This window comes from Tauraco erythrolophus, chromosome 5 (genome assembly GCF_009769465.1).
Source record: "Tauraco erythrolophus isolate bTauEry1 chromosome 5, bTauEry1.pri, whole genome shotgun sequence".
NCBI lineage: Eukaryota > Metazoa > Chordata > Aves > Musophagiformes > Musophagidae > Tauraco > Tauraco erythrolophus.
The window spans coordinates 80,266,364-80,283,123 of record NC_141469.1 but is presented as its reverse complement, the minus strand read 5'-3'; the positions used below and the strand labels follow the sequence as shown (position 1 = coordinate 80,283,123).

Sequence of the window (16,760 nt, the reverse complement as noted above, 5' to 3'; positions counted from 1 at the left end):
GTATGAATAGTATTTAAGAGAGAATAGCATCTTTTCCCTGTCTGAAAAGTACCAAGAGACAGTAGCCTACAACGACACAACTAAAACACTTCGGCTCAACTGAAACAGAATGATGGAAAGGAGTATGTAATGATGACTTCACAAAAAAAGTATCACTTAAAAGAAAATAACATGAGGCACCAAAAAGCCAGGAAGTGATAACACTTGATAAGAAGGCAAGAGTTCATAATGAAAAAGACATTAAAGTTTGATACAAGGTACCTGGTTTTATGAATTGGTTTTACTAACCTTCCACTCAAAATACAGGAAAAATTTTTATTTGTTATTAAGAGACAAAATAGCAGATACTGCTGATTTAAACAGATAATCGTTGACTCTACATGCTTAGAAGTACAAACAGCACAGAACACAAAAGGAAACATTCCTTTGCAGGTTTGTCACCACCCAAATACATCTGAACTTGAAACTTCAGTTGCATTTAAAAACTTACTAAAAGTTACTGTAAATTCAAAAGTATAGAGGAGGTAAATATTTGCTTATGGCTGCGACTGACATGTCTAAAAACACATTTGAATTTCAAAATTAGTTTTTCTTTCATTTAAAAATTACCGTCACATTAATCAACATTCACAAGTGCAACCATAAAGCTACTTTTAAAGCAGTGCTGAAAACAAGAGACCTGAATAGGAAAATGTTAGGTTTGACACGTCTTTATGACTTAAACTAACTTTTCTTTGCAACTGACAGTCTTATTTGCTTGTGACAAAACACTACCCAGGACAACACATTCTTACTAGAAAAGCTGTTGGAATGCTAACTGCACAAACAGTGGATGGGTCTCCTTTGACACCTGAACTCACGTAATTACTGTGACTACTGGGGCAAAACACTGCACATATGCAAAATACTTACCACACTCGTGTGGTCATGAGTACAGGCTCAATCACCCCACGTGTTGTGTTTTTTTTTTTTTTTAAAAAAAAGGTAATATTTGGGGATACTTTTCTCCATGTAATTTCTGGTAACTTTGCTTAATTTCTGGCATCCAAACTAGCATATTTTAAAATAGAAGAAATTCTCCTCCACCAGCATTTGCACATGAAAGCATCAGACCTGCAGGACATTTTTCTCGCCTGAATAGGAAACCTGCATGTTTTAATTTTATGTTAATTTTCAGAATATGACAGGCATTCTTTAAGAAACATTGAAAAAAGCATCCCCCACTCTTACAGCAATGCATTTAATTATGCAAGTAGACAAACAAAGGATCCCTTTAGTGATTAGGAACTACAGTCAGCTAGTCAGTGAGTTCTAACACTGGGTGGTAACTCATGGCAACAGGGGAGACAGAGAAGACAGCAGGCTAGATACAAATAGCAGTCCATCCTGCTATTCAGGATCAGAAGAAACAGCACTGCAGAGGGAGAAAAAAAAACAAAACAAAAAGCCCCCACCAAAACAGTAACGAAGCTGCCAGAAAGCATGATTGCACCACTGCAATGAAAGGTTTATATTATGATGCTTACATTTCCCCCACAACCTTTGTGCTCTTCCTTTTACTTTATGCCTTAAATTTTTGTTTAAGGACCATTTCAGTTTAGCTACTTTATTTCAGTTTTGGAGCTTTGAATCTTCTTTTCCTATTGATCACTTTTAAAAAAAAATAGTGAAGAAAAAGTAAATATTGTTCTTACCGACTGCACAATTGATCGGGCATCCTCCTCACTGCAACAAAAAGGGCTGCCACTCATCAGAACATTTGTGCTAAAAAATAAAATTAAAAGCATGTTTTATCAATCAGTGGAAAAGAGACACACACAATTAAGTAGCTATGGAAAAACATCTTCACATATAGAGCCTAGCAATGCATACATGCAAGAAATGAGGAAGTCGAGAACACAAAGTAACCAGTAATGCTGGAAGGGAACTGGGGTGTGAAGGGGTGTTCTTTGTTTCTTTGGGTTTGAGGGTGTTTTTAGGCTATACATTCTATATTAATGCAAGCGGTGCTCATACTCAGTGCTTCTGGCAGTTAACTTGGGTACAGTTCAGAGGACCACAGTTCTAAATCCCCCCAAAAAGTCAGCAGAGATAAACTGGCACTTCGTGAGGGAGTTGAAGACCATCTAGATAGCTAGCACAGATGGTGTGAATATCCTCCTGTCTCTTGTGCCTTGAAGGCTGGCCAGATTCTGTGGCGGGCCACTCTCAGTTTGCAGTAACTTGACTGCATTATCTAACAAGAAGGAAAAAAACAGGTCAAAATTCTGCTTCTACATAAAGCAGCAGATATCCGTCCTAATTCCAGAGAGCAGGCAAACTCTGGGACCAAATACTCCGCAGAAACATTTCCCTATGAATATACATCCTTTCACACCAAAAGTGAGTTTGGACATGAGTTTTTAAGGTCCTACACAGTAAATGACAAGAAGTTCAATTCCTCAAAGCAAGACTGAAGTTTTAATTGTTTCTAATTTTATCAATACGAAGCTCAAAGTGCCTCTGAAATGATCAAGACCAAAATTTGAATATTAACCTAGAGTATTCTTGCCACGCTAAAGTAGAATTACCAACCTTTCCAACTGCTACGGTGTTCAATCGCCTCCAAGAAACAGAAAGTCACTCGCGTTATCCCAATAAAGTAGAAGATGACAGTGACTATCTGAGCACCATTTCCACCACAGCCTTTGCCCTCTGGTTTAGCTAATGGCAGTCTACAGCCCTTGGAAAGCACCAGGCAAAGATTCCTGCCTGCTCTTCAGGGCCCCTGGTACCAGAACTGCCAATGCAAACCAGTCCAGAGAGCTTAATAAAGTCCATTTTAATTTAGATCAGGCCAAAGGCTAGTAGAGAACAACAATTTGGTTCTCTCATTCCAGAGAACAACTGAAAAATATGGAACACTAAGCTGCAAAAGAATTTTGCATCACAGCAATGCAGCATGGAAGGATGGAATAAACTGACAAGAAGATTTGCAGGGGATACTGAGATTCTCCCAGAATGACCCTGAACAAGCACTGGGGCCGTTCCTCAAAAATTGAAGTTATCTATGTCACTTTTATATAACCAATATATTTTTGGAACCATTTATCAGTAAATCATCATCATAAAGGTGCAATTAGTCAATCATAGTCTAGTATCAATTAATTATCAATCAAAACCATGAATGTTCCTGTCATCTCAAAGTAAAAAAATCTAAGCAGTTCATGCACAGCTGCCACATGTTGAATACCACCAGTACTAGCACAAGACAAAGAGGCAAAGACGTGACTGGATACTTACCACTTGATAGTACCTCCATCAGCTTTTTTATGAAGCAAAGCTTTCCAGTATTCATGAGTGGATTTAATAATTTCAACAGCAAAATCCTAGTTTACATCAAGGAAAAGTTTTATGATTTAAAATGTTATTAAACAGAAAAAAAAAGCCACAGAACTAGTTTATTAAAACATACTGTTTCATGTGTTATTTTAAGGGGCCTCCTTCGAGGCCTCATTAAATTGCTGGAAAATATAACACCCTTTTTTATGAAAACACACAAACTTCGCTATCTGTCAAATACACTGGCAACACATTCAGGACTTTCCCCTCAGCCAGAAAACATGAAGGCTGCACGACAAAACGAGATCAGTACTAGATGCTAAGCAGAAACCTACAGCTGTAGAAAACCATACCAGGTCCTAAATGGGACAAAGTGTGTGAGCTACGATTTGTGCTGTTACTTATGCATGTCAAGGTCAGAGTTAAGGTTTCCCCTCTAGCGGCAAAATTTGCATTTACTTCACTAATTGCCCAATCATATACTTAAAGGGTTTGCAGCAACATAACATGTCAGCTGCTTCACAGTTATCGTTTGTTCAAAAACAAAAGTAATACTGGGGGCGGGTATGAAAAAGCTTCAAAAAACCAAAGTAAAATAAGCCCTCGGTGTCCAGATGATGATGTCTAAACGGGCTTGCAAAAAGCTGCCACTACAACATTCACATTTCCTAGCAAGAGTGACTTGGCAAAACGCCACTGGAACATTGTGAACTTCACCAGAGCTGCTGGAGCACAGCCATGACTGCCTCGCCACATCCTGGGTCTCCAGAAATGCTTGAGAATTACTCAAATGCTCCAAATCAGCTACCTCGGGGCATTTAGTGCCTCAAGCCTGAACTCCAATGGCCTGACAAGGATTTCCAGAGCAACACTGCTTTACAGAGCGGGAAATCTCCAAGAGCAGCTCCTGGGAGAACAGAGACCAGGTTATCAAGCCTTACGACTCTAATTTGATTGACTTAACAGACAGTTTTAGTGCAGAGGGGAGTCAGGGCATCTCTTTAACCAGACAAAACGTGAAGTTGTCTGTGCTGGTTGGAAGGTGTTTTGTAACACTGATAGCACACTGCGAGGCTGAACTGGCTGACACAAACATCACTCGTTAGGAACCTGTGATCCTTCACCAAAAACAGTCTCCAGAGAGTGTGCAATACATGACTTGCAAAGCACTTTTACTCAAATCACACCCAGCTTCCACTGGAAAAATTCAAGCATTTTCTTCAGCAAAGTCTACTCCCAGGTCCACTCTCCTTTCAAACACTGACCGTTTTTACTGTAGACAGTTTAAAACGCCATTCATTTTTTCTAAAAGAGGGAAAAATATTTTTTCAGCCTTCGAGCCAAAACCAGCTTTTTTTCTATGTTTTTAAATAGAATTATTAGGAAAAAGTATACCTTGAGCAAATACCAAATATGAAAAAAATCTGCAACCTATTGTCTGTCTCAAACTGCACAGCCTTAAAAAAAAGTAAGGAAAATTTATCAATCGAGACTTTAAAAAATATATGAAAAGACAACCTGTTCATTCCTCTGACAAGGAGAATGAAAACACTGGAAAAAAAAACCTAGGAACGTACAGATGCATGTGTAAGTCTCATCAGGATTAAGACTAAACGTTTTTTTTCAGACTTCCTTTAATAACCTATGCATCTTCCCTGAATAAAATGGAAGGCAGCAAACATTATTTATTCCTAGTCTAATAAACTGCATTCAAAGACGACTCTTATAAAAAGTCTTTTTGTTAAACCTCCTCCTTTACAATTCCAAAAATTCTAAGATGTATTAAAGAGGTCATACGACAGAAAGATGCATCTTTAATTTTGGATCATCTTCACCTTGTCTTTAAATTCTCCATTAAAAGCGAACTGATTTTCCGGTTTACCATCAGGGACTTTGTATAAACGGAACCAGTCAACTGTAGCCTCAAGGTAACCTGGTTTGTGCTTCTTGACATCATCAATATCTGTAGGTTAAAAAGGAGAAAAAAAAAAAAAACTGGTAATTTTTACTCACAATTTTTGTAACATTCATTTTTTAAAGTCTCGTAAAGGATCTGCAAGCAATATGATTTCACTGAGCACTTTCAAAGTCATTGGGGAACTTCACTTTATTACATTAGCAGCCCATAGTTGATATCTTAAGATTTCACAACCACACTAAACAGGTAAACTAGTTGCCTCCTGCCCTTCATTAATTAAGACCCAAAGGGACAATGAATAAAAGGACCGTACTTGCGACAGGAGAGGAAGAAAATCTGATATTTACAGGCTTTCATCTCACTAGGTACCTCTTGCAATACTTAAAGATTATTCAGTGAGGTATTTTCTTCCCCAGCAACTGCAGGGACTACAGGCATTTTTTGATAATGAAAGAACAGCTAGTAAAAACAATTTCAACACACGGATTTCTAAACCAGCATCTCAAAGCAAAACACAGGCTTGACTTCTCAAAGTTATATTAAAGGTATCCCTTTACTCACATCGCTTCCAAATTCTCAACCCATTAAATACAAGACAGACACACACCAGGAGCACTAACCACTTCACTGATGACCCCGTGATATCTGCATACTCACAGTCGTGAGCCAGTTGTACCTTTACCTCTTAATCCTACTGTGCAAAGATGGAACAGGACACAAAGAGTAACGCATGCCATTTGCAGGACACCCTTGGGAGGAGGAGATGAACACTGCCCCAGTGGGTACAGAGGGATTAAACAGTCACACAGTAATTCTGCTCGAGGGTTCTACTGCTATAGCAAAGACACAGTTCATGATCTTCAACGCTTACTTCTGCTGTGCATATCAAATTTTACTGGGTTGTCCTGTGAGACTACCATCACTCCTGTCACTTGCAACAACGGGGTCCTATCAGCCCCCCGGCAAATTAACACTCTGGCAATATGGCTACATGGAAAAGCCTTCAATACAATTTTAATTGACTTTCATACAATAAAGGATTTTGTCCTTTCTGGAAGCCAAGTACTTTTTGTAGCTGGTGTAATCTTTCTCTTTGATCCACTTCCCTCCTACAGTCACTTCTGATGGAAATGGAAGCTGACTCTTTATTGCTGTGCTTTGCACACAGTCTTCCAGCTATTTCATAACCTCACTCTACCCAGGCCACTATCCATGGTGTTATTCTCCTTCTCTAGTGTTTTGCAAGTCATTTGCTCATTTCTCCCTTCCTGATTCCCTGGCATCTGATCCCGTTTCTTGCTCTCTCTCCATAGTGCCTGGCTACTTCACTGTCTTCTCCCATAGATACGCCTCACTCACTGACATCTCCTAGTTGGCAGTGATTCCCGACAGATGAACAGATGTCTATCCAGTCTCATAAAACAGATTTTCAGAGTTGCTTAGTCCATGGAACTGACACCTAGTCATGTGCTTTCCAACTTTAAGTGCCTAAATGTCTTTTTAAAATCTAGGCTGTGAACTTGAACAAAAATTATTAATTTCTAAAGAGAACAGTAAGAGAAGGGAAAAAGTCTTGTGCTACAGGCCATTCAATTCTCTGTAGACCACCAAGAGATATGATGTGTGGACTGAACTGTGAGACCAAACCTATGTGAGAAGATGTGAGTGTTCATAGCCATCTGATACATGCCACTCCCAAATTCCACTGGATCGCACACTACTCAGAATAAAACATAAAACTTTGAAGAATACTATGTAAATTTTTGCTTCTGCACGCACTTAATAGGGTTACGTGTTTATGGACTTGGAGTAAAACACATTTTGAACTTGGCTGCTGGCCATCTGCCTGTAGAAGATTAGGGAGTTTCATTGGCAGAATCCCAGAAAAGAGCAAGGGCACATAAGGCTGTGCTAGAGGCAAGTCTTCTAGCTGGAACACGTGTTTAAGAGCAAAAGAAGCTTTTCACTGGGGTGGGTGGGTGAGACCAACCAAGAAGGAACGATTCAGAAAAGGGTGAGGTCTTAGTTGGAGGTAGAATGCTTCATTTGGGCACTAATAAAACTGCATCTCCAGTTGAAGTCAGTTTCAGGGCTCCAGTGTATCATCTTGCTCGCTCCAAGCAAAGGAACACCCCTCCTCCTATCTTGAGCCGTTGTCATCTCCTCCTCTTGTGAGGTTTGAACTCAGAATTTCTAGTACTTGTTGAAGAGACAGTATCTCCTCAAGTCTGTATAGCAAACTAGGCAACTGCAGCAATTTCCTTGGCTCTCAGCAGTGGTTGAACTTGAGGTCTCCATCTCCAGACACTACTTAAATTCGAGCATATTTTCTCAGACTGCTACTCCTTTTTTCTGGTTCCTGTTCCAGCAAACTTGTCTTCTAACTCTGCTTCTCCATTCCTCCTACTTGGTTATTTGCTCCCTATTCCCATGAATACTGTTCATCAAGAGTGCTTTTACTGTCTACTAACTGACACTTGGGCCCTTCCCCACTTGTTGTTCCTTATTTATAGGTTTTGTTTATATTTCTTTAAAGAACTCAAATATTAGAATAGGCCTTGGGGCAGGCTTTCATTACCTTAAGATAGGGATGACCATCTTTGGGATAGAATAATCGCTCTGAATTTCACATTCTCTCTACTTGCCCAGGTAAAATGACTACACAGAATCAGGTTACAGCATTATATGGCCCCTAAAGTACTGGCTGCTGTATATTCTGGTTTTAAGGACTTAAGAAGGGGGACAGTGGTTGCTTTTATTTCCTTGATTCCTTGCAAGTTATCCTCCTTCAACCCCATGCTTCACTTCACTATTCTTTATTATGAAGGGCAGCTACTGGGTACCAAATGAAGCTTAAATGGTTGAAAACCAACCAAAACATCTGTATTATAACGGGAGCTGGTGGCAAGAAGCAGGAAAAAGTGTAACAAAAAAAAAATTAAAAAAAAAAAAAATCGATCCTGTTGCTGTGAAGTCAGCACAAATCACAAAATATAAGGAAAACAGCAGCTCTTGCATCACTCAACAGCTACCTCTTCAGTTCATTAAAAGGCACCATAGAAAAGCCTGAAAGACAGCTTGTCCTCCACTTTGAAATCCAAACAGCATCTTTGGGATATCAGGGTGAGAAGGAGAGAAACATAATCAGAAAACAGAAGAGTAGCAAAGAAAGGTAAAAGAAAAAAATCATGATAAGCAGCACAGTGATTTACTGCACTAATGCCTATAGAAGCTAGCTGCCTGTTATGATATAAAAACAAAATTACTTAGATGTCTTTTCCACAGCAGACACTGTTAGACATTTTTTTCTGACCCTGACTCCTCGCTTTCCCTTAGAGCTATGTACTGACACTGATGTAAAAAGGGGCTGAGCAAGCATGGGAGTAGCAAGCATGTACCTGGCCTCATGCGGTTTCATCTCTGCCAGCAAGCCCTGCTCAGAGCGACAGGGAAAAAGGTCAGGCTCCTGCAGGTCCATCACCAGCACGTACCCACCGGGCTCTGGGCGGCAATTTCTTTATCCTGTCTACATACAACCATAGGTCCCATTTTTCTGGGCACCAGAGTTAAGCACCAAGGGTTAAAAAAAGATGACTAATCACGTTAAGGGTTGCAGTTAAGTCTCAATAAGGAAAATCTCTAGAGGTTGGCACAAACAACTGCTGCTAGCTCTCTTGTCAAAGGAGTGAGCCAATGCAAACGCAGATCCAATTCTATCTGGCTTTACAAAAGAGAGCAACAAAAGCATTTGTACAGAACTACCATTTTTAGTACAACAGATGCTGCTTCTTGCAAGCAAAGCTAAAACAACATGCTTGCAGCAAGCTTTCTAAACAAGGTCTGTGGGAAGAGAGGACATATGTTTTTAATAACATCTTATAAACATTTACAGGAAGCAGCAGCTACATTCCATATAAAGGCATTTGGTGTATTTTGTGCAGCTTGGTGTGAGGGGGTAGGAGGGGAGCCTCAGTACAGATAATTAATTTCTTTACATTGAATGCCTACACAAATCCACAACAAAGGTTTTCAGGGCCTCTGCTGCTGCTCTGCATATAAACACGCTCACATGCAAGAGTTTAACACAATATATGGCACACAGTACGCAACAGGCTTTGGTTTTGCCATTTAGGGTTTGATCACTTAACTTGAAAAGCTGATGTTGAGCTGCACATTGGAAGAGGAGCATGGTGACATAGCACTGTTAACCATACCAGTGCCAGCAAACAGCAGTGCAACAAAGCCGTTAGAAACCACCAACTGCTGTTGAACATATCCAGGCATTTTTCCAGTGAGGAATAGCAAAATACAGCTGCTAAGATTCCAGGCCAGGAAATCACCTCCGAAATGCCATCCAGCACACATGACTTGTGCAATTTGCTCAGGGAAGGTAAGACCACCTTTTGAGAGTCAGACTTTTTATAAGCTGCTTCAAACACACTTCCTGCTCCAATTGCCAGTGACTTTCAAAACCTCTTGTCCAACATGAAGATGCCATATACACGTAGACCAATTACAGCACTAAAATATTGCTCATCCCTTCTGAGCCCAACCTTGTCAAGTACATCAGATATGTATGTGAATCCCAACATATTAAATTCAATCCAAATTATGAGACAAGCAGACAAGCAGCCTATCCACTCCAAGAAGTTGCTTCCTCCCACCATGGCAGGGAGGTTGGAACTAGATGATCTTTAAGGTCCCTTCTAACCCAAACCATTCTACGATTCTGATTCTCTGGGACAGTATTTAAAAAAAAAAAAAAAAAAAAAGCAACAACAACAAAAAAGCAGCCAGGCCTATTACACCACCAAGATTTAGTGTTTCAGTGTAGAGGGAGCTTTCAGGCCCTTTTCCAGGCTTGCTTTGCTGGTCCCTAGCAAATGCCTGAGCAGAAAGACAACACAGGTAACCACAAAGACAGATCTTATTAAAACAGATAACTCTGAAGATGTCCAGTTTTAGACTAAAAGAAACTTTCTCAAACAGATACCTGCATCTGACATACAGCTTGTATTTGGAGTGAGGTTGTCTTCGTGCCCACCAGTATTAAATGCTGTAATTTCAAACAGATGACCTTCCAAAGTCAGTCCAAAAAGACACTAAGCCCCTGCTATTCGCACTGATGACACAGTTCCCACTTGAATAGGTGCTAAGCATTGCTTATCACTCCTGGGTATTGTCACTATAAACTAGAGTCTCTCATGCTCTGTGTGAAAGAGAGAGTTCTAGGCAGGGTTTCCAATTTAAACCAGTATTTATCAATAAATGCCTGCAGGACACAGTACAGTGAAGTGCTATGAATAAACAATGAGAATTGCTCAGAAGTTGGGACTGCTCAGTTTTAAGTTCTGTGAAGCCTCAGGAAAAAAAAAAAAAAAACAAAATCAATTGCACTTATGAGAACGATCACAATCCCAGAAGGAGAATACACAGAGTACCTGGGGTGTGCTTAAAGCAGCAAGAGGAGTTAACACACTGTGCAGGCTCAGGATGGGGTCTGCAAGTAATCACCACTCTGGTGTCTCGGAATTATCTTTTCCAAATGTTCAGTGGGGCTGTGCACATACTGAGCTGAAAGCAAATGTGATGATTCTCAGTCCAATTCGAAATGTTTAGCAAATGATACAAAAATGACTGGACAGACTTAGAAGGCAACACTTAGCCTCATCTTCCCCCAGGGGGCCACCACCGTTAACACAGCAGCACGTCAATTATTGAGGGAGATACCAGTTTTATCTGTAGCTGCTATCCCTTTATGCTGAAATAATTAACATCTTTGGAAAGGGGGAAAAACAAGTATAAAAGGACATATTGTACTGCCTACTCCAACAGATTTGTTTGTTTTCAGGCTGAAGAAGGATTGCTGTTAAACACTGCAAGCTAGTTATGTTTTGTGAAAGCAGATGGGTTTGGGTTTTTTTTTTCCTTTTTCCTTCCTTTTGTAAATCCTGGACTGCAACTCCAAACCCAAAGGGAAATTATATTAAACTGGATAAATATTTCTGCACTTCTCCGAACCTCCGAAGGACAGTTCTCTTCCTGAAGTTTTGCACCTATTCTCTGATAAGAAAGGATGAACACAGGAATCAACTACAGGCAAGGGTTTGCACTTTTTTTTTTTCCTAAAACTCTTACTCCTCTCCCGAACAAACTAAAGCTGTAACACAGCTGACACAAATCAGTCATTACCTGAAAAAAAACAAAACAAAACGAATGGATTTCAAATAGTGTTACTTAACTCTGGCAAAAACTGCCAGAGTTTCTCTCAAACACTGTTGAGAGAATTCTCTCAACCACTTTTCTGATTAAACTCTCTCAGAAATTAAGGTAAAATGGTAAGAGTTAAACAGAGCAGCGTATAGAAATAAAGTGCTAATTGCTTGTCTGACTATAACTACTGACACTTATATCACATTTCGCTGCACAATATAAAGAGGTTTAAATTGATACTAATATTAACAGCAAACTATTACTTACTATTTCCTTAAACTGAACTTCTTAATGTCTAACTGTCAAAGTAGTTAAAGAGTCATAAACACTATGCAGTAATTCATCTGCCCAATGATTATAATCAGCATCAACCCAAGAGTTTCCTTTTCCTCATTTCCTCTTCTCCCCTTCTTTCCCCACAAGCCAAGTATTCTCCATGTGAAAGCAACCTGCAAGAAAACTGAGAATGAAGGGCCAGTCCAGTGATATATTTTCTTTACATTCAGAAACTTCGGAAAAGCCTCAATGGCCAAGAAACAGAATTCCTTAAAAAGCTACTGGATAGCCTTGTTCCTACAGAAAGGCCACTCTGTGCCTTGGTGCTCCCTGTCAACAAAGAGCAGGCTCCAATTGTAAGTACCTGATGGTTTATAAGGGGTTTGGTCTCATAACAATCACTAACTTTTAGACAAACCTCACTTAATTCTCATGATTCCCATTAACATTGCGTTTGAGGAAGTGAACCGCTATTTATCCAGATAAAAAGCTGAATTTCACCTGTGCTGTAAAAATCTAATTCCCTGCAAGTTTAACACCTGTATCATCACCTTAAACTGTCTGGAAGTAGTGTTACACCTCGCGGGCTATTCACAAAGACACATTTTAGTACTCGAATTCCATGTGGATACCAGAAGCATGATCACAAGGAGGACAAGTCTGGACAGGATATCTCCCCCTGCACAGCTAGTCATCATCAAGGCTGATATTAGGGTGAGCTGCAACAGCAGTTCACTTTGCAAATCTTCAAGTTAAAAGGTGAAACCTAATCATTCATACTAGGCAACAAACCCTGGAAGTAATCCAGTTACAAGTGACAAAACACTGTAAGTGTACAGCCCATTTCAGAATGCAACACCATGCCTGCAAATATAAAAGGAACAAACACTTTTGACAAGGAAAACAGCAGTGTGCTACATAATCTGAGTGAGTAAATATGCACTATTGCATAGGAGATAAATCCACAATTTTAAGAGGTCACTTTCTAAGGTAGTTGTGTTTCAGAAGGCAAAAGACTTTTTGCATGACAGGTCCTCTTGAAAATCCAAGTGAATCTTTTCAAAAGCTTAGTGTGAAAGCACATATGCTCTCCTTGAAGGAAGCACCTGATTTAACCAACAATAAAAAGTGCCTTGCCTTTCTGCTGTCTGCCTCTTCTTGTCCTGGGTGGCCTAAACTCAGGTATCATTCTACTGTTCAAGTTGCTGACATAACTTGCATTAAAAAAGGTAAAAATACTTGCCATGGATTTTCTGAGCTTCTGGGTCATCCACACTGATGGCAATTATTTTCCAATCTGTCTCTCCTTCATCAACAAGAGCTAAAACACCCAAGACCTTCACCTGAACAACCTCACCAGAAGAACGAATCTGAAATAGAACACAATCTCACACAGATTTGGAAAACACTACATAGAATTTCTCTTTTACCTTACAGACAAAATAGTTTTACTAAATTTTTGACCAGCAGCTAGCAGAATTGCAGGACAGATCTGTAAACCCAGTACACATCTATTTACATTACCAGCCTTTCTCCCACCATTGCTCTTCTTCAACTCTCAATTCTCCAGACAGCATTTAAGTAGACAACACAAGTTAGAAAATTTCTTCTTCTCTTCTACCCTACTTCCCCCACTCCTTCATCTTCACACCAAACTGCAAGTCAAAAGTATCTTAATACTATTTTTTTAACTCTTTCCTGCCTCTTGACTCTCTACTTTCTCAACTCTTGGTCTTAGTCTATCTTGTGGCTGTTCCTTCCTCTAGACTCCAATATACACATATGAACACACAGCCCTTCCCCAGAAACATCCACACAACTCTTTTTTGTATTTTCTTGGGAACCTTCTCCCTATTCCCTTTGTAACTCTTTCTGGATCCACTGAAATTCAGCTTCAAGTTCCTTTCCTCAAATAAAACCACCTTTGCTGAGGTCACCAACTAAATTTCTCCTTACCTAAAATATCCCAAGAGCTCCCTCTTCCAAACTCATCCATTTCATAACCCCATCTTTGATACCACAGAAGATTGCTCCATTCTTTGCTGTCTTCAGATACGTAGAAATTTCTTTCCGTGAGCTAAACCTTTCCCCTACACCTACTAATGGTGTTTGCTGCACCTCTTTTTCATCCACCCACTCAGAACTCTGCAACACTGCAACAGGTTCCTGTCTTCTCCTCTAGAGAAGAGAGATCTACTTCTGTTTGCACCCATGAGGAAGCTCAAACCTAACTCCTTTGTGGGTCTGATCTTGTAATTTTATGTGCACGGCACTGCGATACTTCCTCATCTTTCAGAAACCTATTCCCAGCTCCAGTACTGCTAACAGGGGAAAAAGAAAGAAATCTACCTCCCCAAAAATCTTAATGCTCTCTTCCTTCACCCAGAACTCACTGCCCAGCCACAGAACTACAGGGTGGTGGTCTCTTACTTTCCCTTTTATCCAGTATGCAGACTTTACCAAATCCCACTTTTTTCTCCTTTTTAAAAATCCACCTTTTCCTTACCTATTCCATCCTCAGAGCCTCTATTCATACTTTCATCATCCCTTGAGACTATTATCATCTTTTCTTGTTTTCCATCTGCCCTTCTCTTCCAAAAGCTGCTACCAAATTACGAACATTGATAAATTAAATTAATCCTGATAAAGACAAACCTTTGAACCTATTTCACAAACGTCAAGAGGATCGTTATCCCCACAGAATCCTGTAACGTTATCTGTATGGTTTGGATCTTCCCAGGTCTGTCAAAGGAAAGAGAATTATCAGTTACCAGCTGATCTGCAATTACAATTCATCTAACCACGAAATTACAAAGATTAACGAAAACACCAATAAGAACATCAGCTGAAAACAGTCTTGGTCAATGGGAAAAAGAAAAAAACAAATAAACAAACCAATGGACTGGCATTGAGTAGCTCATCCTCATATTAAGGACGAGTAACTTGAGGATTACTGAGGACATAGTAACAAAAAACATCTGTGACTCAACAGACACACTTTATCAAACCACAGTGATTAAGGCACCAGAGGACCCTGAATATGTGTTTTTCTGGTTACTAGTGGTTCTGGGATTAAGCTAGAACATCCTACAATCACGTTCTTCTTATACTCTTTAAATACCACGGCATTAACATAAATTGGTTTCAAAAACATCTAGGCTTTGAGCTAACCAAGCTCCTGGCTATGGATTTGTCAGCACCCAATTAGCTTTTTAAAGTTTTTAAGATTTAGGTGTGAACCATTTCCAAGCATTTTGAGATCTGTATGTTCCCAAGAACAGCCAGCAGCTCAAGACCAAAGAAGCTTCTCCACAAGGCAAGTTCAAATCCCTGTTCTGAGCTCTGTACGTGCAAGGAATTGGCCAAGTTATACTAATTTAATGACCAGAGCAGTACTTGTTTTGTCTCCTACTGGCTAATAGAGAGTAACTCATTCTAAAGTTGAGAAGTTTTCCTGGTAAGAACTATGAATCTAACAAAGCTTTGTTGAAAAGGTGTTAGAAACCTTTTTTCCAAGGAGCTATACCATTAGCTCCTGCTGTCCACAGTCAAACCTTCACCTCAAACTTGTTCTTGAGAGGTGGACTGATACTAAAAGGCAAAACTATGAAAAGCAAATGCTCAGTCAGGTGTTTTGGTAGCAGAATCATTACCAAAAAATTGGCTGAAGTGGAGTCAAGAGATAATTTCAACTTAGAACTTATTTTCCCAATACTCTTCCAAAGCGCTTTTTGTTTAAGGCTACGTTATAGCAGAACTATTCTCCTGCCCAGCTGCACCCCTCCACCTGTAGGTTAGAAGGAAAGCTTGCTAGGAACAGTATTGTTCTCTGGACAGTACAGCAACTCCTGCAATAATGACAGTCCCACTGTCATTTTTTTCTTCTCTGTTCCACAGCCTAAAACAGCAGCCACAGACACATATCTTTAAGCCACATACTAGGGCTGAACTGCTGGCAACTGCTGATCCTGATGAAAAGTCTTCTTGTGATAATGGAGACACTGAATGGGATTTTGTTTGTTACAGCTGCTGGTAGCAATCTGGAGTATCATCTAGACTTCAACAACTGGAGGTGTAATGATTCAACTGGTATTTTGAAGTTATTATGGAAAATACAAATGACAATTATCTCCAGCCCTCTCTGACTCACAAGGTAACAAGGGAAACTGAACACTTCTCCTGGGGAAAGCATCACCAGTCCAAAATAATGCACTTTGTGCAGGAAAATATTCATATGTTTAATTTAGGCTTTGTACTAGGGCACACACAAAACTCAAAACATTAAATGGAATTGCTGGCTCCCAACTATACCTACTTGGAAACTTTGTCTACTGAGACTGCCAACTAGATAAGAAATTCGTTGCTATACTCCAGCACCTGCCAGGTATCTCCTCTTCAAGGAGCAAATACATAAGCAGATTTTCAGGAGCGAAATTTCACTGCTTATGTAGTTAAGTGTAAAGAAAATAAATTACTCTCTCCTAGCTCCATCATGTTCTTCAGTACTAATTTAACTTCAATGTGTTCTTCACAGAAATGAAAAAAGTTTAAAACCTTTCATTATGCTCAAAATTTCAGCCATCAGTTGGGCTTTTCAAGGCTCGAAGTTTTGAACGTGTCATGATCAGTAAAGTCTCACAGTTCAGAGAAAAGTTAACTAAGGCAGTTGAGGTTTAATCTAAAAAATAACAGCCCTTGTGTTCCTCTTTGTTAAAGATATTAAGAAATCCCAATTAACATTTATGCTGCAATACATGAAAATCCTAAATTAGTTTTCTAAAAAATGTCTTGTTTAAGCAGAAAAGGGCTACTTGACAAAGTATTCTTGAATGGCAGACCGTGACAGTTTAATTCTGTCGCTACAGTACAGAGAGACAAACTAAAGATTTGAGATTTCTTCATCGTTTAACTCCTTCCTGAAACACAGCACATATTTACACCCACACCCAAATTCTGATCAAAATTTATGGACACAATAAAGCTCAACATAAAAAAATCCTAATTTACAAACGTACCAGAGAGAAACATCCCT

The 16,760-nt window shown here is 39.6% G+C and overlaps 1 protein-coding gene across 1 annotated transcript in view; it reads right to left on the bottom strand.

Moving 5' to 3' along the window:
* Positions 1 to 16,760, bottom strand: part of PPA2 (inorganic pyrophosphatase 2) — a 42,142-nt gene that overhangs the window by 6,409 nt on the left and 18,973 nt on the right. The window contains 5 exon segments of the mRNA XM_086612528.1: positions 1,695 to 1,764; positions 3,283 to 3,368; positions 5,157 to 5,284; positions 12,972 to 13,098; positions 14,384 to 14,470. Coding sequence (XP_086468654.1) covers positions 1,695 to 1,764; positions 3,283 to 3,368; positions 5,157 to 5,284; positions 12,972 to 13,098; positions 14,384 to 14,470 — 498 coding nt within the window.